This window comes from Engystomops pustulosus, chromosome 4, assembly GCF_040894005.1.
Source record: "Engystomops pustulosus chromosome 4, aEngPut4.maternal, whole genome shotgun sequence".
Taxonomy (NCBI): domain Eukaryota; kingdom Metazoa; phylum Chordata; class Amphibia; order Anura; family Leptodactylidae; genus Engystomops; species Engystomops pustulosus.
In genome coordinates, this window is record NC_092414.1 from 62,557,210 (window position 1) to 62,580,471 (window position 23,262).

The window sequence follows — 23,262 nt, forward strand, 5'->3', positions numbered from 1 at the left end:
CCAAAAGTATGGGCAACAGCATGGCGATGACAGAGTGACTGATAATTGACCCTGACACTATAGGGGATGGCAAGCGGAGGTAGCGGCAGCAGCGGCAGGCTAGAGAGTGGCATGGCGACATAACCCAAATGGACTCAGGCTTCAAACCAATTTAAAAAATTCCTTTTGGCGAGGATAACGTGTAGCACTGTATGTATCAATATTTTGCCTGGTTAAGGCAGCAGAGAGGAACCAAAGGAGGTGAGCAAGAAGTGCTGAAATGATTCCCTATGTGAACAAAAGGTTGACGGTATATTTAGTCGATAACACAGCATGGTGGCGACATAGTGACCAAGTTCCATAACGTATCTGGTGAAACACCCGAAAAATGAGCCTGACACAGCTCGTTTGATAAGGGGACGACATGTGGAGGCAGCCATGGAGACGACTCCATGCGTCTGGGATACAGACAGTTGAACGTTGCGCATGTAGACATTGGTGGATGCTGTGGAGGATCATGGAGGCGAAATGGACAGGAAACAGCAGAAACAGCATGCATGGATGCCTCTGAGGCTGCCTAATCTTGGGATGGAGCTGGCGGTCCGCTGCCAGGCGAGCTTTCGCCTGTCCAAGCCCCTGCCTCTCGGCTCCTCCCCACCCAAAATGGGCCTGGGGGCCAGAAGCGTTTACTTTGAAAAAATTATAATTTTCAAAGGAGGCGGAGTCGTTTGAATATTTCATCTAGGAATAATGGAATAGCATAGCGGTTCTTTTTTTTTATTTTTTTCGGAAATGGTTCCATGATTAAGAGCGACAGTATGGGGCATCCATATTGCGCTGCTATGATTGAAACTTCAGGTCTCCAGCATGGCGGCAATAGATGGCCCGAGTTCCATTATGTATCTGGTGAAACACCCAAAAATGTAGCCTGACACAGCTTGTTTGATAAGGGGACTATGTATGGAGGCAGTAAGGTAGTAGTAGATTAAAGGTGCTGCAGTTAAAACTATGTTAGTTGGATCTTGGGATGGAGCTGGCGGTCCGCTGCCAGGCGATCTTTCGCCTGTCCAAGCCCCTGTCTCTCGGCTCCTCCCTGACCAAAATGGGCCTGGGGGCCAGAAGCGTTTACTTTAGAAAAAGTTATAATTTTCAAAGCAGGTGGGGGCTACAAACAGCACTTCTAAGAACCTTTTTTATAAGATCAAGTGTAGTACTATTCTTATAAGAAATTGGCCTGGTTATGGCGGGGGAGGGGAACGTAAACAGATGCGCAAGTAGCGCTGAAATAATATCGGTAAATGACAAAAGTTTGGCAGCATACTCAGGTAGGTGGCCCTCCAGAAAAATTAAATACATAGAGTACCTGTATGTGGCACTCCCAATAATTGTTTAAAACAGGACCGCATAGGTGGCCCTCCAGAAAAATTAAATACATAGAGTACTATAGCTAGAGCCAGTTGTCCCTGGCAAAAAATAGCCAGTTTCCTCTGCTTTAGTATACTAAGAGGAGGAGAAGGAAGAAAATGAGGAGGAGGAGTGTATACATTATTCAGGTTGAGCTGCTTTCACCTGGTGGAGAATGGAAATCCTGAGAAATCCAGCCATTATTCATCTTGATAAGCGTCAGCCTGTCAGCGCTGTCAGTCGACAGGCGTGTACGCTTATCGGTGATGATGCCACCAGCTGCACTGAAAACCCGCTCTGACAACACGCTAGCGGCAGGGCAGGCAAGAACCTCCAAGGCGTACAGCGCCAGTTCGGGGCCACATGTCCAGCTTTGAAACCCAGTAGTTGTAGGGAGCTGTGTGATCATTTAGGATGATGGTATGGTCAGCTACGTACTCCCTCACCATCTTTCTGTAAAGATCAGCCCTACTCTGCCGAGACTGGGGACAGGTGACAGTGTCTTGCTGGGGTGACATAAAACTGGCAAAGGCCTTGTAAAGCGTACCCCTGCCAGTGCTGGACAAGCTGCCTGCTCGCCTACTCTCCTTCGCTACTTGTCTCGCAGAAGTACGCCCTCTGCCGCTAGCGCTGTCAGAAGGGAAATACTGTTTCAGCTTGTGCACCAGGGCCTGCTGGTATTCATGCATTCTCACACTCCTTTCCTCTCCAGGGATGAGAGTGGAAAGATTTTGCTTGTACCGTGGGTCCAGGAGAGTGAATACCCAGTAATCGGTGCTGGAATAAATTCTTTGAACGCGAGGGTCACGGGATAGGCAGCCTAGCATGAAATCTGCCATATGCGCCAGAGTCCCAATGCGCAAGAATTCACTCCCCTCACTGGCCTGACTCTCCATTTCCTCCTCCTCCAACTCCTCTTTTTCTACCCATACACGCTGAACAGGTAAGGAGCTTCCCGCTTCTGTCTTGCCAACATTCTCCTCCTCCACCTCCTCCGATACGTGCTCAGAAACAGACCAGAGGGTGCTTTGGCTATCAACAAGGGAATCTTCTTCCCCCGTCTCTTGTGACGAGCGCAAAGCTTCCGACTTCACGCTGACAAGAGAGTTTTTCAACAGGCCAAGCAGCGGGATGGTGAGGCTGATGATGGCGGCATCGCCACTGACCATCTGTGTTGACTCCTCAAAGTTACTCAGCACCTGACAGATATCAGACATCCACGTCGACTCCTCATTGTAGACTTGAGGAAGCTGACTGACCTGACTACCAGTTCTGGTGGAAGTTGACATCTGGCAGTCTACAATCGCTCTGCGCTGCTGGTAAACTCTGGATAACATGGTTAATGTTGAATTCCACCTCGTGGGTACGTCGCACAACAGTTGATGAGCGGGCAGTTGGAGGCGGCGCTGCGCTACCCCCCTGAGAGTGGCAGCATTTGTGGTGGACTTCCTGAAATGCGCACAGATGCGGCGCACCTTCGTGGGCAAATCAGACAGATTGGGGTATGTCTTGAGGAACCACTGAACTATGAGATTTAACACATGGACCAGGCATGGCACATGTGTCAGTCTGCCGAGTTGCAGAGCCGCCACCAGTTTACGGCCGTTGTCACACAACGGTGCTAGCGGTGCCAGCCACAGATCAGTCTGCGCTGTGATGCCCTGTAATAGCTCTTGGGCGGTGTGCCTTTTATCACCTAGGCTCAGCAGTTTGAGCATCGCCTGCTGTCGCTTAGCGGCGATGGTAATTCGGAGGAGGAGGTGGAGGAGGGGTGGGAGGAGGAGGAGGCATAGTACGCCTGAGAGACCTGGACCGAGGTAGGCCCCGCAATCCTCGGCGTTGGCAGTATATGAGCAGCCCCAGGGTCAGACTCGGTCCCAGCCTCCACCAAGTTAACCCAATGTGCCGTCAGCGATATATAGTGGCCCTGCCCGGCAGCACTCGTCCACATGTCCGTGGTCAGGTGGACCTTGTCAGAAACGGCGTTGGTCAAGGCACGGGTGATGTTGTCTGACACGTGCTGGTGCAGGGCTGGGACGGCACATCGGGAAAAGTAGTGGCGGCTGGGGACCGAATACTTAGGGGCGGCCACCGCCATGAGGTTGCGAAAGGCCTCGGTCTATACCAGCCTATAGGGCAGCATCTCCAGGCTGAGTAATTTGGAGATGTGGACGTTGAGGGCTTGGGCATGTGGGTGGGATGCACTGTATTTTCTCTTGCGCTCCAGCGTCTGGGGTATAGAGAGCTGGACACTGCACATGGTGACATTGGTGGATGCTGTGGAGGATCGTGGAGGCGAAGGAGTGGTTTTGCCGGGGTCCTGGGCAGGGGGCTGACTAGCAGAGGCAGCAAATGACACAGGGGAAAGAGCAGTGGTGGACCCAGCCGGAGGTGAACGGCCTTGGTTCCATTGAGTGGGGTGTTTAGCATTCATATGCCTGCGCATACTGGTGGTGGTTAAGCTAGTAGTGGTGGAACCCCTGCTGATCCTGGTGTGGCACAGGTTGCACCCCACAGTCATTTGGTCATCCGGTGTTTCTTTAAAGAACCTCCAGACTTCAGAAAATCTAGCCCTCGCCACGGAAGCTTCACTATGTGAAACATTTGGCGCTGATGCACCAGCTCTGGCCCTGCCTCTCCATCTGGCCCCACCACTGCCTCTTCCAACCTGTTCTCGTATAGGACTCGCCTCCGTCTCACAAGCCCTGTGTTCACCTGGCCTATCAACCCAGCTTGGGTCTGTCACCTCATCATCCTCCGATCCCTCAGTCTGCTCCCCCCTCAGACTTTCTGCCCGGACAGCAACTTCACCACTGTCTGACAACCGTGTCTCCTCATCGTCTGACACCTCTTTACACACTTCTTCCACTACGTCAAGAAGGTCATCATGACCCACAGACTGGGACCGGCCTGACAAGTGGTTTGTGACTCTGGGAAGGGTCCAGAAAACAGTTCCTCAGAGTATCCCAGCTCAAATGCAAAATTTTCCTAGGAGGGGGCAGACTGGGGGGAAGGAGGTTGAGGTGGAGGAGCTGGAGGAGTGCTCACTTGGGTAACATGGGTGGATTGCGTGGAAGACTGGCTAGTGGACAAATGGCTAGAAGCATTGTCCGCAATCCACGACATCACCTGTTTGCACTGTTCTGGCTGCAACAGTGCTCTACCACGAGTCCCAGTAACTTGAGACATGAAGCTAGGGAGTGTAGCTCTGCGGCGTTCCCCTGCTCCCTCATCAGCAGGTGGTGTCTCACCTCGCCCAGGACCATGGCCTCTGACCCCTGCAGTAGTTGGACGCCCATGCCCACGCCCTCATCCTCTTCCCCTAGCCCTCGGGTTCAACATTTTCAAAATTAAAGTCTATTATATAGACAAAACAGAAATATAAACTGTAAACTTTTTTTGTGTTTTTTTTGTTTTTTGAATTTTTTTGTGTTTTTTTATTTTTTTATAGAACAGCCGTGAGATGACAGTTTCTCGAGCGGGCAAAATACTCGTCCGAGCACCGAGCAGTTGCGAGTATGCTAATGCTCGAACAAGCAGCAAGCTCGCTCATCTCTACTAGCTATTATTCAATAATTTTGTGATACATCATGCTTCCTTTAAATATAAAAGGATTTGCATGCTCAATTTTACAATAAGGGGTTCATGCATACATTTGAGGACATGCCCTTTGCAGCTGTGCCCCTTGCAGCTGTGGAGCAAAGACAATAGCGGGAGAGGCTGTTCTACCAATTATCTGTATGTGTGTCCTTTTTGATGGTGGAGGCCATGGGCAGAATTGTATCCCCCAATTAGGCTGGCAGAGTGGTGCCATTGGCTGGTGCCTACCTGTTGTGCTGGCCATAGACTGTATTTGAAAATGCTTAAACTATTACAACACTGCAACAGGAAGAAAACATTTTTCTTCGCTGCACCACCACACAAAAATTGAATTAAAATTAAACAATCAAACAGCAGACCGATTTACAAAGTTTGGATCTGTGCTAAATTTGGGTGGTCCGGGTTCCTTTCATCAGAAGTTCAGATCCTGGTTTGGGTCCAGCCCAACCAATTGACACTAATGGCAGCTGCATTTAAATTGATGCAGGGCATCAGCATGCTGACACCATGGGGCAGATTTACTTACCCGGTCCATTCGCGATCCCGCGGCACGTTCTCCAATGCTGATTCGGGTTCTGCTGGGATTCACTAAGGTCGTGCGCCCGATGTCCACTAGGTGTTGCCGCTGCCCTGAAGTCCGCCGGTGTTCACCTTCTCCGTCTCGGTGTATGTGAGTGCTATTCTTGCGACAATTTTTTTTTTAATTCCACGCTTTTTCCAAATCCTTAGGGTTTTCCGAAGGCCACATCCCCGATTTCTGTCGCGTGAAAGCCCTCGCCGACGCGCCACAATCTGATCACATGCGTCAAAATCCCGGGGCAATTCGCCGCAAATCGGAAAAATTCATGAAACCCGACGAAAGTGTGCGATTCGGACCCTTAGTAAATGAGCCCCATTTATTCCAATGCACACACATACAGTACATTAATTTAGATCTGTTTGGGTACCAAACCCCAACAAGGACCTAAACCACTTGTGATCAGTACTGAGTATAAACTGTTTAAATTCCGCCTGCGTAGTCGTTGTGGTTTGGGTCCGTGTTCAGGTTTGGTACCCAAACAGATTTTCAGGTTTGGGTTTGGCTGAACTTGGCCAAATTCAAATCTCACAGTCCCAGTTATTGTGAAGTACAACACCTTCTAAATTGCAGATGTCACCCTTTCATTATAAGACATGACTCTAATTACTGAGCTATCACTAAACGAGCCGTGCACATGTGTGACATCATATGACTAGGGATAGTTTCTATCCGCTGGAAGTAAACATTGAAGCTTCTCATTCAATGACACCATGCAGAGATAGGAAACAGTGAGGAATATATATGCAGTATATTGGAAAAACTACATACATTTCTATTTTACAAACAGTAACCTTACACAACCTTACACAACGTTACAACCTTACAAACTGCACAGCCCCTGTCAGAAGTTTTTTGTCTTGGTTTTAAATTGTTATTTCATTTCTGTTGCTGCAGACTACAGTTGAGGATCCTACATTGAATACTTTATGTTCTCTGGTAAGTGTTTTCACTACATCATATAGAACTACTGTATGTTTACTATAGATGTATATACTGTATATATATATATATATATATATATATATATATATATATATATATATTTTATTTTTTTATTTTTTTTAAATTTTATTTTTTTTATTGCCTGTGTTAGTAATACAGTTATCTTTATTTTAGTTAAAACGTTTCATTCCATGAATATAACCTGGTAAGTAGTACCTAGTCACTTGGATTGTCATTATACTTATAAAGTACAACTTTGTACAATAAAAATAAAGCATCCACTGACACTAATCGGATACTTCAGTGCTAAATAATTGTTTTTCTGAATAATAGCTAATCTCCAATATATAATCGCTATAAAAATTAAATCCACTTTGATTTACATTGTATTAATACCTTATATACTCGAGTATAAGCCTAGTTTTTCAGCACAAAAAATGTGCTGAAAAACCCAAACTCGGCTTATACTCGAGTCAAAAAAATAAATATATCTAAACTCACATTTCCGGCGACCCCTGTATATCTTTTATGCGATCTGTCCGGCAGGGTCTGGCAGGCTATATACACTGGGGCAGGGTCTGGCAGGCTATATACACTGGGGCAGGGTCTGGCAGGCTATATACACTGGGGCAGGGTCTGGCAGGCTATATACACTGGGGCAGGGTCTGGCAGGCTTTATACACTGGGGCAGGGTCTGGCAGGCTATATACACTGGGGCAGGGTCTGGCAGGCTATATACACTGGGGCAGGGTCTGGCAAGCTATATACACTGGGGCAGGGTCTGGCTGGCTATATACACTGGGACAGCGGCGGCTGGCTATATACACTGGGACAGGGTCCGGCAGGCTATATACACTGGGGCAGGGTCCGGCAGGCTATATACACTGGGGCAGGGTCCGGCAGGCTATATACACTGGGGCAGGGTCCGGCAGGCTATATACACTGGGGCAGGGTCCGGCAGGCTATATACACTGGGGCAGGGTCCGGCAGGCTATATACACTGGGGCAGGGTCCGGCAGGCTATATACACTGGGGCAGGGTCCGGCATGCTATATACACTGGGGCAGGGTCCGGCAGGCTATATACACTGGGGCAGGGTCCGGCAGGCTATATACACTGGGGCAGGGTCCGGCAGGCTATATACACTGGGGCAGGGTCCGGCAGGCTATATACACTGGGGCAGGGTCCGGCAGGCTATATACACTGGGGCAGGGTCCGGCAGGCTATATACACTGGGGCAGGGTCCGGCAGGCTATATACACTGGGGCAGGGTCCGGCAGGCTATATACACTGGGGCAGGGTCCGGCAGGCTATATACACTGGGGCAGGGTCCGGCAGGCTATATACACTGGGGCAGGGTCCGGCAGGCTATACACACTGGGGCAGGGTCCGGCAGGCTATATACACTGGGGCAGGGGCTGACAGGCTATATACTGGGGAGGCTGTGACCAATGCATTTCCCACCCTCGGCTTATACTCGAGTCAATAGGTTTTCTCAGTATTTTGTGGTAAAATTAGGGGCCTCGGCTTATACTCGGGTCGGCTTATACTCGAGTATATACGGTACATTAAAAACTTTTACACCACTTTTGAAAAGTCAGTGTGGTTAGACTCCTTGCACCAGATCTCCCTCCAGCAAAAAGGGCCAAGACACAGATCCATGAATAGAAAAATAAAATTGCAATGGTGATTAAAGGTTTTAAAAATATTAATAATTAACTATATATTTTTATTCATTTGTACAATAAGCAACAGAGCTTTAATTACTGTCAGAGGAACAGTAAATGAGTTGTTGGATGCTTCCACATCCCTTCCATCAGAGATATCACAGTCCAGTAATGTAAGCTGTCATTGCAGTGAACGGCTTTCTCTCATCATATTTAATAACTGCATATTTGTACTGTCATTTATGTGTAATGTTTCCTTTATTCAGGCACTGTATGAGTCTACAACATGAAAGTTGTCACAGAGGCTCGGAGAATGGTATGCTTACAAACTAATTCTTCACATAAGGATAGTAGCCACAATCTCTTCTCTGCATCTTTGATAAAGGCGTGCCTGAAAATATTACTTCCGGACATAAGACACATGTTGTATTATCGTCAACTATCACTGCCGATCATGTGATGGCATCGCTGGTTTGTTACAATGTGTTGTGTTCATCAGTGAAAAACAGAACCTGTTAATATTTTCATGAATTTCTTTGCTTTCAGTAGACTAATAAAAATTTAGCAGAGCAAATAAAATATTTTCTTGTGGCTTTTGCTTTATATTAAAAACCTTCTTACGGTCCAAAATTCCTTCTTGTATGAATATTATATCCCCTACAAGTCTGGAATCACTTCCTACATATGATACTAGAATCATACTACCTGCTTTCAATCTGCGTTCTCAGGACCATTGGAGGACCTTCAAATGTCCTGAAATAGCTCTTGTGTATATCTGTAATGAGAGCAGGAACAGATTTATAAGGATATTATGGCTGATATATTATAGCGCTTTGCAGTATAAAATTTGGTGGTTAATGTTGGTCTACACTCACTACACTTTATTACGTACACCATGCTAATAACGGGTTGGACCCCCCCTTTGCCTTCAGAACTGCCTCAATTCTTCGTGGCATAGATTCAACAAGGTGCTGGAAGCATTCCTCAGAGATTTTGGTCCATATTGACATGATGGCATCACACAGTTGCCGCAGATTTGTCGGCTGCACATCCATGGTGCGAATCTCCCGTTCCACCACATCCCAAAGAAGCTCTATTGGATTGAGATCTGGTGACTGTGGAGGCCATTTGAGTACAGTGAACTCATTGTCATGTTCAAGAAACCAGTCTGAGATGATTCCATCTTTATGACATGGCGCATTATCCTGCTGAAAGTAGCCATCAGATGTTGGGTACATTGTGGTCATAAAGGGATGGACATGGTCAGCAACAATACTCAGGTAGGCTGTGGCGTTGCAACGATGCTCAATTGGTACCAAGGGGCCCAAAGAGTGCCAAGAAAATATTCCCCACACCATGACACCACCACCACCAGCCTGAACCATTGATACAAGGCAGGATGGATCCAAGCTTTCATGTTGTTGACGCCAAATTCTGACCCTACCATCCGAATGTCGCAGCAGAAATCGAGACTCATCAGACCAGGCAACATTTTTCCAATCTTCTACTGTCCAATTTCAATGAGCTTGTGCAAATTGTAGCCTCAGTTTCCTGTTCTTAGCTGAAAGGAGTGGCACCCAGTGTGGTTTTCTGCTGCTGTAGCCCATCTGCCTCAAAGTTCGACGTACTGTGCGTTCAGAGATGCTCTTCTGCCTACCTTGGTTGTAACGGGTGGCGATTTGAGTCACTGTTGCCTTTCTATCAGCTCGAACCAGTCTGCCCATTCTCCTCTGACCTCTGGCATCAACAAGGCATTTCCACCCACAGAACTGCCGCTCACTGGATGTTTTTTCTTTTTCAGACCATTCTCTGTAAACCCTAGAGATGGTTGTGCGTGAAAATCCCAGTAGATCAGCAGTTTCTGAAATACTCAGACTAGCCCTTCTGGCACCAACAACCATGCCACGTTCAAAGGCCTCAAATCACCTTTCTTCCCCATACTGATGCTCGGTTTGAACTGCAGGAGATTGTCTTGACCATGTCTACATGCCTAAATGCACTGAGTTGCCGCCATGTGATTGGCTGATTAGAAATTAAGTGTTAACGAGCAGTTGGACAGGTGTACCTAATAAAGTGGCCGGTGAGTGTATGTTATAATCCATTATTGACAAGAGCTTTAAATCTATGAGAAGGAAGAGGAGACACAGGAAGTGCTTGTACAATGGTCCAGCAATTCTTATAGGGGTTCAGAATAGATAAAATTAATGAATAAATAAATACATATATAAATATATAAATAATGCCACTTTATGAAACTAGTTTCATAATAAAACCTATATGAATTTGGTATCTCAGTGATCATAATACCCCAAAGATTAAAAAAATGTGTCAGTTCGGGCGCCCTGTGGCCTTAAAGGGGTATTCCCACTACAGCAAATTAATGTTATTGTTTGTATACCCGAGATATATACTCGAGTATAAGCCGACCCGAGTATAAGCCGAGACCCCTAATTTTACCTTCAAAAACTGGGAAAACCTATTGACTCGAGTATAAGCCGAGGGTGGGAAATGCATTGGTCACAGACCCCCCCAGTATGTAGCCAGCCTGCCCCTAGTAGTATACAGCCTGCCCCTAGTAGTATACAGCCTGCCCCTAGTAGTATACAGCCTGCCACCAGTAGTATACAGCTTGCCCCCAGTAGTAAACAGCCAGTCCCCAGTAGTATACAGCCTGCCCCCAGTAGTATACAGCACTGCCCCCAATAGTATACAGCACTGCCCCCCAGTAGTATACAGCACTGCCCCCAGTAGTATACAGCACAGCCCAGCTTGCCCCCAGTAGTATACAGCTTGCCCAGCATTAAAAAAATAAATAAACGTATATACTAACCTCCGGTGGCCCCCACGTGCAGCGCTGCTCCCCCGATGTCCGGGCGGGTCCTCTTCTGGCTTCCGCGCCCATCTTCTTTCTTCTCTAACTTCGTGCTGGGCGCCGCCATTGTTCCCCGCCTAGTATGACGTCAGCAGCAGCGCGAAGTTAGAGAAGACAGAAGACGGACACGGAAGCCAGAAGAGGACCCGCGCAGACATCAGGGGAGCAGCGCTGCACCTCCGGGCCACCGGAGGATGAGTATATAAGTTTATTATTTTTTAAATATTTTTTAAGTATATGTATGTGTGTATTGACTCGTGTATAAGCCGAGGGGACGTTTTTCAGCACATTTTTTGTGCTGAAAAACTCGGCTTATACACGAGTATATACGGTAAGAAAAAGTTATACAATTTTCCATTATACTTTCCGTATTGATTCTGCACAGTTTTCTAGATCTCTGCTTGCTGTCATTCTGTAGAAAGCTTCTATTTTTACTTCCAGTGGACAGAAATCTATCCATGGGCACACGGGCGCATGGCTCGTTAGTATCATAGAGAGTAATCAGAGCTGTGTGTGTGCATCAGTTTCTGTAAACTGGAAATAAACACTGAAGCAATCTATAGAAGGTCAGCAAGCAGAGATCTAGAAAATGGCGAGGAATTGATACAAAAAGTATGTTGGAGATCTCTTTAACTTTTCAGTATACAAACAGTAAAATTGGGCATACCCCTTTAAATAAGGTGTAAAAGAGAGTATTCAGTGAGTCTTTATTTATAACTGTGTGAAAGAAACAACTCTAATTATTAGAAATTGATATGTGTTTTTACTGCCCGTAGAGAGTGGAACTGCTTAGACAGAAGCATCTCCAGAACCAACTGTGAGAAGGAGGCAAACTGTTTCAAATACAGCTAGATCATGGCAACCCGCTTACTAAGCCATACACATATGACACCAAGAGAATAGGGGCTTAAGGGTGGATAACCATAGCTTCATATAAAGCCTGTAGCCTGCACAGAGACCTAACTAGTGCACGTCCACATCATAAAAATCTTCCTCCAAGAAAAATCATGGGCTATGCTCTGCCTACAAGATGAAACAATCCCCCTAAATCCCCAGAGCTGGATGAAGACCTAAAAGAGAAAAACATTACAGGCAGTCCCCGTGTTATGTACAAGATAGGTTCTTTAGGTTTGTACTTAAGTTGAATTTGTATGTAAGTCAGAACTGTATATTTTATAATTGTAACCCCAGTCAAAATATTTTTTGGTCTCTGTTGCAATGTGATTTTAAAAATGTTGAGTTGTCATAAGAACCAGAATTTACAATAAAGCTTAATTCCAGACACCTTTGAAAACAGTTATAACCCTTTATAGTAGCCTAAGGCTAAAGTACATTAATTTACCAACATCCAGCGGTCCGTTTGTAAGACGGGTGTTCTTAAGTAGGCGATTGCCTGTACTGGAGAACCAAATGAGGGTGTATATAACCAGCAAAGACTGTCAGAGCCCAATCTCCTGCATATCAGCAGAAACTAAATTGCATCAACGGTTTACCTTCCTCATGAAAATGGATGCAACAGGGCAGGCCTTCCCCCAAAAGCAGAAACTTTTGGGGGAAACATCAGTCACAGGAGAAAAGTCCTCATTCTATTACCAGTGAAAACATTTTAGGTAAGTGGGCTGCTATCTTTTATAGGATAGCTTTCTCCCTTCCCGGGAGGTATAGGGAATATCAGTGTAATGTGTAATGTATTGTGTATGTTTTATGTTGTGCTGTCTTGGACTTTGTATGTATCAAAAATCTTTAAAAAAAGATTTAGGAACACTAGACTAGGGTTTGCACCGTTTTCATGTGGGCTTGTATTTTACTGCTTTCATTGTACACCCCAAATGACATGTCTACATTATTCTTAAGGTCCGTTTAGTCACGGGGGTACAAAATGTATTTAGGTTTCATAATGTTTTCATACATTTACAAAAATTAAAACTTCCTGTACAAAAAAAATTCTAATAACTTTTTCATACTTCAGTGTATTTTCTGTGACTTTTGATGACGTTTCAATGCTTTGATTTATAGCACAGACCGGCCTTTTAATCACTTTTTATAGAATTTTTTTATATTTTACAAAATGGCAGAAAAGTGACATTTTCAACTTTGGGGCGCTATTTTCCGTTACTGTTGCCTAAAATATATCTGCCTGGTTCTCAGGAATTAAGTTGCATAATTTAGAGTTATCATATTTTTAAAACCACAAAATAGTGACGTTCAAGGTTGGTCTGGTCACAATATTTTTTAGAGATTTAGTCTTACAAAAAAGGAAAAATATATTTTACACCAATTAAAATAACACAGCACACACAGATCTAAAACGTCTATACATTTACACACACAGCTCTGCTACCTTCATACATTTACAGACACAGCTCAATTGACACACTCACAAACAGAAATAGGAACATACTCAACAAAGGTATACATACACACATAGGAACACACTGTACACTGCTACATACACTGTGCACTGCTATACACAGTGGTCACTGCTACATACACTGGGCTTTGTTAAACACACACATTGACTGGGCACTGCTGTACACAGAAATACACACACAGCTCTGCTATACACACATAAGGAACACACTGGGCACTACTATACACATAAACACACACACACATCTTTGCACACATCTTTGCTATACACACATAAGGAACACACTAGGCACTACTATACATATAAATACACTCACAGCCCTGCTATACACATATAAGGAACACACTGTGCACTGCAATACACAGAAACACACACACACAGCTCTGCTATAGACACACATAAAGACCAGACTGGTAACTACTATATACATAAACACACACAGAACCCCGCTCCCTTCTTATCCCGTTCTTGTAATGAACTTATTTTCTGCCTGATCATCGGTAGCACGAGGACCTTGAATGATGTAGGAAGTGCAACATCTCCCACTGGGCTAGCCTTTTCATGTGGCCTGGAGGCAGCCAGGGCCCAGAATACCGGAGTGGCTGGCTAGTGCGGCCTTGGGCACACTGTGGTCATGGTGCTTGGTATGGGGGGTTAACCTACAGCCTGGCAGCTCTGCAGAAGGTGGTGTGTGCAAGAAATATGGAGGGAGAGGCTGATGAAATGGTTTCGCCCTGGGGCAACCCCTGATCTGTATGAAGTATGAATCCCTGGTTAATATATGGGGAGCCTGTGGTGGTAAGCAGCCTTATTCAGGGATTAGACAGAGGTAACGTTGTGCAAATCAACTTACAGTTCTTTTTACAACAGCAGGCAACAGCCAAACAATAACAGCAGGTTTAGTAGGCTGGAAGAGTCATGGAGAGCTGGTCCACAGGAAGGTTACACACAGCCTGGTATTAGCTTCAGCCTGGGCAGGTAGGGATGGAGCTGAGTCCAGGTGGATCTCAGCTCTGGGCTTAAGTCTCCTGACTTGCCCTGGGTGCTAGGCACAGGCCTGAGGCTCCTTTGGTTCCTGGTATTAGGACACTGGCTGGTGTAGCACTGCCTTGTGCTGCTCACTCCTTTGCTCACTGCTCAGACAGACCATGAGGTCTGATTCCCTCAGAAGACCATGACTGAACCACGTGCTCCTGCCCACCAGGGGTTTATATACTCCCTTGGTCAGATGGTAGCACTTCTCCAATCAGCTTCCAGCATGCTTTACAAGAGCATCATTGTCTCAAACAGAGTTCACCACTTTTTTTGGTGTACCTTTAACATGGGCCCTGCAACACACTTTTGTCGGACTTTGCATGTTAAACTTGGCGCATGGTCAGGGCCGGTTCTAGACAAAGTGGGTCCCTGGGCAAAACGAAAAGTGGGGCCCCAAAATAAAACTATTTTATGACCAGTCACAGTCAGTAAGACGCTCCCTTTACTATGGTAAAACAATCTGTAATATGGGAGAATTTTAAAGGAGATATATAGGAGATAGATAACTAGACAGTTAGGCGCGGCGCGTTCTCCGTCGAGGATTCGGATCTTCCGGCGATTAACTAAGGTAGTGCGCCCGATGTCCACCAGGTTTAGAAAAAAGAGGAGGGTCTGAGAAATATAACTAGGCAAAAGGGGCCTTGACGTATAAACATCCCAAATTTTAGTTAAGAGACATGGAAACAAAGCAGGATGTATGCAAGCATGACCACCAGGTGTCGCTGCTGCGCCGAGGTCCGCCAGAGTTCACCGGAGTTCACCATCCTATCCTGGGTGCATGTAAGTGCGTGTCAAGTGACACTTTTTTTTTTTTTATTCCGTGGTTTTTCCAAATCCGTTGGGTTTTCCGACGGCTGCGCCCCCCATTTCCATAGCATGCATGCCGGTGCCGATGCGCCACAATCCGATCGCGTGCACCAAAAACCTGGGGCAACTCAGAGAAAAATGGCGCAAATCGGTAATATTCGGGAAACCCGACGAAAAATAGCGATTCGGGCCCTTAGTAAATGACCCCCATAGACGATAGATATATAGAGAGGGGATAGATGATAAGCATCTTCACCCAGGAATTTAACCAAGGGGTATTAACCCTTTCACCGCCAGGCATTTCTGGATATTTTGTCGCGTCATTGACCAGAGCAATTTTTACAATTTAGACCTTTAAAAATAAAATCGAAATTACAGCAAAAAGAATTAAAGTAAACCCAACAAACCACATAATTTCTGAAAGCAGACACTTGCCCCATTTTCAAAATTGCATAAAACAGTTTATAGACATAGGCGCCTTCATGCAATTTTGATTCAAACTAAAACATTTTATAAAAAAATACTTAAACTTTGACTTTGATGGCAAAAATGTGCTCCAAACAGAAAATATTTACCTTCACATCTCCTAAATGTAATAGATGGACATGTGTAGAGTTCACAAATGTCCCATATTGATATGTTCACATAAATAAATCCACATACTATCACTAAAACTGTAATAAGTAAATATCTGCTTTCAGCTACAAAGACAGTCATAACCTGCAAAATATAGCAATAAAACAGAATAAAACATAAAGGCGCCATAAAACCTATATAATTTTGAAAGCAGACAACCAGGCGATGCATTTTGCAATTAACATTCAAAATTTCCTCTAAAATATGTACAAATCCAGAATACTTATATAAAGAAAATATACTTTCCTAAAACAGTAAGATGTGAGGAGACCATACAGACCCCACAGGGTTAAATCCACAGGGGACACCAAACAATTTTTGCAGAAAATTGCACTGAGCGCAGTGCACAGTACACAGATCTATTATTGTAGATAGATCAACAATGGTAACCCAAATAAATAACTATATATCCATAAACCAAGCTAATGAGATAATAAAAATCACTTTTATATGTGTGCCTTGTATTAGCCGCACAATAACAGAACCCTCCGCGCTTCATAAGAATTTGAGTGAGAATGTCATAACATAGGTGTAAATAATGGAAGAACAAAAAAAATTATCACAAAATAAAAGGCAATAAGAGAGAAAGTGTGTTCTTAGATAGTTCTGCATAGAGAAGGGTTACAAAACATGAATATTAGTTGATATTATCCCTTCCTAAAATGTAGTAACATATAAAGTGAATATTTCCATTATCTGTGAGGTGCAGCAGCTCCTGTGTGCAGCAAATTCTCCCGGTAGCCTGATGGCTAAGAATCTGGAGGGGGGCACACACTTCAGGGGCCTGTATCTCTGGCTCTGTGACACATAGAACCTTATTTCTTTCCTTTTTCATTATGAAAGAAGAGAGTCTCCTCTTTTATATGAATCTGCAGTCGGGAGTGGTGTTTTATATATAAAAATGGAACCTGATATTCTCACTTTAAACCTGAAAATCTCTGGATCCATGGCACATAGAAACAAAATTCAAGAATTGCCCACTTTGCATACCCATAGCGCCGGCCCTGCGCATGGTCCGACTGAGCACCGGAACACCCATTTTAGTGCAGAAATTTGTGTTGCATTGCTTAACTCTCATGTCCCCCTTCTATTGTGTCTTCTCTCATTTCCTCATTATAACGTGTCCTTTAATTTCCCCCTCATATCATGGCCTCGTCTCATCTCCCCTCATATCATGGCCTCTGATCTCCCCCTCATATTGTGGCCTCTGATCTCCCCCTCATATTGTAGCCTCTGATCTCCCCCTCATATCGTCGCCTCTCATTTCCTCCTAATATTGTTGCCTCTCATCTGCCCCTCATATTGTGACCCCTCATCTCCCCTCATGTTGTGGACCCTTATCTTCTCATATTCTAGCCCCTCATCTCCCCCTCATATTGTAGCCCCTCATCTCCTCCTTATATTGGTGCCCCTCATTTCCTCCTCATCTTGTGGCCTTTTATCTCCCCCTCATACTGTGGCCCCTCATCTACCCCTCATATTGTGGCCCCCTCATCTCCCCTAATATTGTGGCTTCTCCTCTTTGTAGATGCTAATAAATGCTAATATTCTTGTTTGGTTTGTCCAAACTATTCCAGTGGTCAGCCTCATCCTTAAATGATTTTTAAGTACAAATTGCAACCACCCAAACCATGTTTTTAGGCTTAAAGGAAACCTACCATTTGATTTGATGATTTGATGCATTATGAAGCAAACATACCTTGAGAATGCTGTAGCTACAATGATGCAGAATTGTATCTTTGTAATCCCTGTGTTGAGTGATTTTGCAGAAAAAATAATTATAAAATTATGAAACTCTGTAGCTCCTGTGGCTGGGGCTCAGCATTTTTCCTCTCACATTAGTTATGCACTGTACCAGAGTATGATGTAATCACTGAATTTACCCTGGCAAGCAACAGTAATTAATTGCCAAACCATCCCCCAGCTGCTTTGTATGAGTGATCCAGCTCAGGTTGATTAGTCCTATCATGGCTTTTCAGAAACCTATGTGTGTAATGTGGATCCAGCTTTTCCAGGGTCCTTAATTTTACAATAGTTTTATCAGCAAAACCACTCAACTCAGGGATTAAACAAGTGGGTTCTGTCTGCAGCTTTGTGCGGTCAATACTACCTACAGAGTTTTGTAGCAGACCTGTGTAAAAATGACTTTGTGTTTGTGTTGTTAGTAGCTGCAGGGCTTCAACCCCTTCAGGATTTAGCCTATTTTGGCCTCAAGGACACAGCCCCATTTTACATATCTACTCTGGTTATAGCTTTGGAATGCTTTAATATATCCAGGGGATTTTTAGATTGTTGAGAATGTTTTCTGGTGACAGATCGTATGTCAAATTAGTTTAAAAATTTGAATGATATATTTTGTGTTTAGTTATGAAAAATAGAAATTTGGCAGAAATTCTACACTTTTGAAGCAGATAGTCAAAGCACCCAAACTAATCCCAAACTTATAAATAATTTAGACTTCCCAAATGTCTGCTTCATTTTGGAATGTTTAGTTAAGAATCTGCATATTTTACTAGAATGTTATGAGGCTTAGAATTTGGGTGCCATTTTTCTCATTTTTTGGGAAACTTACAAAACTTGTATTTAGAGGGACCTTCTCAAATTTCAATTGGCTGTGAGAGGCCTCAATACAGCAAAACTCATAACTTACCCCATTATGCAAACTATGCCCTTCAACATTTGATAAAGCACTTTTAAGAAGTGTGTTAACCCTTTAGGTTTTTTATAGGGGTTAAAACAAAATGGAATATTTATTAAATGTACAAAGGCTCCCAACTTTTCCGTACTGGGTGTGTACTGGGGTCACAGTAGTAAACAGCGGCTGCACAAGGAATGGTTTTCTCACACATGGGCGCAGTGACATCAGCTGGATGTCTGGGAAGAGTGGGCAGAACATAGGGGTGGCGGGCGTGCATAATTAGTGGACAGCGGAGCCAAAAGGCACTCAGGTGACGTCAGCCTGAGTGCCTCAGGCTCATTTACATGTTTTTATAAAGTTCTTTCACAACTTATCCTAAAGCCTTGAAACAATGAAAACCACTGGGGTGATGTTTCAGACCCCTGAAGGGTATGCAAGGTCACTTAGTTATCCTTTTTAGACACTCCCAGAATGCACAGGTTCTGAGAGACGCAGGAAGTGTTTTAAAGTTGTCCACACAACTTCTGGATATGGAACAACAATAAATCACAACCGTGAATGACTATAAGACCCCTTTCACTAGCCTCAGTGAAACCGAATCTTATCAAACCAAATAAGCTGCCACCAGTTCTCCTTCAATATAAGCCCAGTACGTAACGGGATTATATAGAGTGAGGAACCAACCTGGTCGCATGTATATAACCAAGAAAAACAGATGTTTGGATTCGTGGATTGAGATAAAATAGCAACACAAATTAGATTTTATATTAAATTGCCTTAAGGATACAAAACAAAACAATATATACAGTAGAGATATATACAGTTAACAGAGTGCAAAATATAAGGTAGCACTACAAGTATCAGCAGTTCAAATGGGTTCCCAGACAAAGACAATGTGGCCTCAGAGGTGTCTGATTATATCAGGTGCAGACACACCTCTGTCCAACCCCAGGAGGGGTTATGGGTCCCCCCTACCTGTTATTACATCCAGAACCTGGGAGAAGTCATAGCTTCTCAAGGGGAAGTTGTAGTGTCTGGGTTCTGGTATCATTGGTTCCGGGTGAATCCCGGGATCACTTTGATACCAAACCTGACCCATTTGGTATGGTCCTATCCAGAGATATTTATATCCCTTGACCCAAGGGGGCTAGAACCTTGAGAATTGGGTGGCCACAATCCCTTGAAGATAACAAATCCAAAAATGTACTTGTCTTGGGCTGAGATGGACCATAACTCCATAACTGTCCCTAATCAACGTATTGGTTAAGGAATTTTTATGACTCTTTGTCTTTTGTTTGAAAATTGGAGGGAAGCCTCAGAGTCGCCCCTACTGGGCCTTCACTTTGAAGCCCGACCCGACCGAGCCAGAGTTCATATGCAGCTTCTGAAGTGTTAGATAACACTTTAGCTAGTTAAAATGTTATCTAATTGGGATAAGGCTAGGGGGGTAGGGGATTTTAGTAGTATAAGTAATATATAATATTAGTAGTATACATAATATAAGCCCCTCCCCCCCCCCCCTCCCCCCGGCCATATTTATCACAACTAGCAGGTTGTAAGGTAGAGAGTATTATTGTACATTTTGGTGGATTTGTTAAGGAAGATGTTAATCGTACGCCACAGAAAAAAGCCATGCTTATGATAAGTTTTTATGTGACCAGGTAGCTGAAAGGGTTTTCTTTATTACTGTGTCAGGAGGATGAGGACATCGGCTACATATTTTTACCTTATAATTAATATTACAGTCACTGGCAACTTTATGCTGTTTACATAGACGCTGCCAACTGAGAATGACTTAACTAACTGAAGGTTATTTGAGGTTATACAATAGGTGTGTTCTTATTTGATATTATAAAAGAAGAGCTCTGCTTCCTCCAAGTCATTTCACTTAAGCTGATCTACACCTTCAGATTTCAGAATGAAGATCAGTGTGGTGTTTTTGGTCATTGCTGCAAGTAGCTATAGGGGACTTGATGCTGTTGGAGATCCTGGTGCTAGTAAAAGCGGTAAGTACAAGTAGATTTTCTTAAGTTGAATTTATATGTACGGTAAGTCGGAACTGGTATACATGTATTTTATAATTGTAGCTCCAGACGGATTTTTTTTTTCCTGTGACAACTGGATTTTAAAAATTTTGTGCTGTCATGGGAACAAGTATTATCAATAAAGCTTCATTACAGACACCTTACAGCTGATCATTGCAGCCTGGGACTAGAGTAATAACATCCAGAGAGCTTAACCAGAGGTTATAGGGGGCAGAGAGGTCAGTCTGTAACTATGGGTCACCTGTAAGTTAGGTGTCCTTAAAGGGGTTATCCGGGTTTAAACATTTTTTTATGGCCGGGCTGGGAGGGCTAGTTAAACATAATAAACATGGACTTACCTCCTCCAGCGCCGCTGATGTCCCGCGCCGCGGTCCCTTCGATCCGTGCCCCTGTTTGTTTACAGGGGCACGGAAGCCGCGCACAGAGAACTTCCGGTCAGCGATGTGGACGGCTCCTCCCATCCGTCCCTATCTCTCAGCGTTGTAAGCGCTGGGAGATGGTGCGCATGGGAGCATCCGGCCGGCCGGAAGCTCCCTGTGCGCCGGTGTAATGAAACCGGTGCACCGAGAAGACCGGCCGCGGCGCGGGACATCGGCAGCACCGGAGGAGGTAAGTACATGTTTATTGTGTTTAAATAGCCCTCCCCAGCCCGGCCAGAAGAAATTTTTTAAACCCAGATAACCCCTTTAGGTCGGTACAAGACACTTGAATTTATCAGAAATGTATTTCTAATATAGATTGATAAATAAATACATAAATATATAGATAAATGAAGTTGAATATTTTTGTATAAATGTTCTCTTATGTCCTACTTGTCCTACTTATTGTTTTTCATGGCAGATGCTTCTGAACTCTCAGATGATGCGATTCTCTGTCTTGTCAAGAAGGTCCTGTGGGTTCAGTATAAAATATTTAAACAGATTAGATAATTGTATTATTTGATAACTGCAATTCCTCATTGTCGGATAGTTAAAGGAGAAGTTGTTTCTGATGACTGGCCATTATAGAGAACAAACTTATTCACTGACCACATTTTGTGTGATTATATGATTTATAGCATAAATGATGCTAGATTTGGAGCATAAAATCCCCCCCCCCCCAAGATGTGCACCTAGATATTCTGCTGCCTGAGGCGAGCCCTGAAATAACACCCCCACCCCTTACAAATTTTTTTTTTTAAAAACTCAATTTACCAAAACCAAAAACAATTATATGTGGTTGGCATATTATATAAGGTGACTGCATAGTACAACTATGAAAAGGGAACCTGTCATCAGGAGCCCCTTTTCTTCCCCCATAGAGAATAGTGTACACATTGCTTTTATAGTAAAACTGTCTTTTTCGTTAAAAAAAAAATTATATATAAGTTTATATTTTTGTATGTAGAGCTGTGTCCCTAGTCCCACGGGAGAGGCCAGCGAGGAGTGGTCCCCCACCCACCCTTGCACATGTATAGTACTTACATGCAGAAGGCCGCTGCATGAAAGGGTGCAGTCACACATATCGCTACTGCTGCTTTTACAAACCCAGCACTAGGGTACGGGGACGGGCTCGGCCCAATCGCTTATGTGTTTTTATGGAAACGCAAGTGATCGGCAACCAGAACCCAGTGTCTTGTATTTCATTTGTAAATGCAGCGCTAGCTGTACGTGTAAAATTCTGGCGCAGACTGCTTAGTAAATATTGGCCATTGTCATAATGGGTGATGTAACTGTAGTGTTCTGTTTTTTTTCTAGGCTAAATATCATATGTTGCCACATTAACATAAACTTTATATGTCTATTCTATTGTGTGACAGTTTTCTACAAGCAGAAATGTCTACATAACTTTTGCAGATCACTGTCCAGCATAATGGATTGTGTAACACTGACAATTCAATGACTGCATTCAATAACAAGATTTTTATTTTTAACCAGGAAATAAAAAATCTCCTTACGGAATATGAATTCCCAGAGAGCATAAATGAAAATAACCAGGTAAATATGTGAATCCATGAAGTATATATACATAGGGGGATTTAGATTTAGGCCACATACACATATAGAGGTTATATACACTAATATCTAGTGGCTGTAATGCTCATTGTGGCAAGTCAGAGGTATTATCATACAAAAACATCCATCCAAATAGCTTTATGGCTCTAAAGTGAGAGGGGCAATGAGTAAAATCTGTGCATCTGCACAAAAGGTAAGGGAACCGTATTAGTTTGTACGTTAAGGCTCAGGCTCTTTTTTGTAATGTCTCTTTATATAGTTATAACTTTGGAATACTTTAACTTACCAAAATGATTTTCAGATTTGTTTTTTTTATGACACATTGTACTTCATGTTGGTAAATTTTGGTTTATAGGTTTAGCGTTTTTAGGTATAAAAACTAAAGTTTATTAAATTGTTTCAGAAATTTAAAGATCTGCTTTTGAGACCCAAATGAGATAGTTTTACCACCCAAATGAGTTACTTGCTATCAATTCCCATATCTCGATTTTATGTTGTCATCTTTTTTTTTAAGTCCTTTTTGTCACAGGTGCTATTTCCCAGAAGGCTACTTAAACCTGCCTATCCTTTCACACCCTTGGTGCCTTGTGCCTTAGAGAAAGCTTTGTCTAATGCCCTGCACTGTATTTGTAATTTACTGTTGTGACCCCGGTCCCGTTTCTGACTGCCTTGACCTATTGCTACGACCCTGA

At 43.8% G+C, this 23,262-nt stretch overlaps 2 protein-coding genes across 10 annotated transcripts in view; both read left to right on the forward strand.

Annotated features, from left to right (window-relative positions):
• LOC140126526 (ranaspumin-like) overlaps positions 1–23,262 on the forward strand; it is a 96,216-nt gene that overhangs the window by 62,661 nt on the left and 10,293 nt on the right. For 4 of the 9 annotated variants that reach the window (XM_072146071.1, XM_072146075.1, XM_072146066.1 and 1 more), the window contains 3 exons: positions 6,458–6,499; positions 6,680–6,710; positions 8,439–8,753. In XM_072146071.1, coding sequence (XP_072002172.1) covers positions 6,458–6,499; positions 6,680–6,700 — 63 coding nt within the window. In that variant the 3' untranslated portion in view covers positions 6,701–6,710; positions 8,439–8,753. Of the gene's footprint in view, positions 1–6,457; positions 6,500–6,679; positions 6,711–8,438; positions 8,754–23,262 lie in introns of those variants that run through there. The other 5 variants (XM_072146070.1, XM_072146074.1, XM_072146069.1 and 2 more) reach the window with 3 other exon arrangements.
• Positions 20,387–23,262, forward strand: part of LOC140126523 (uncharacterized) — a 72,190-nt gene continuing 69,314 nt past the window's right edge. Inside the window, exon 1 of the mRNA XM_072146063.1 lies at positions 20,387–20,537. Within this exon, the coding sequence (XP_072002164.1) occupies positions 20,450–20,537 (88 nt within the window). The 5' untranslated portion in view covers positions 20,387–20,449. The remainder of the gene's footprint in view (positions 20,538–23,262) is intronic.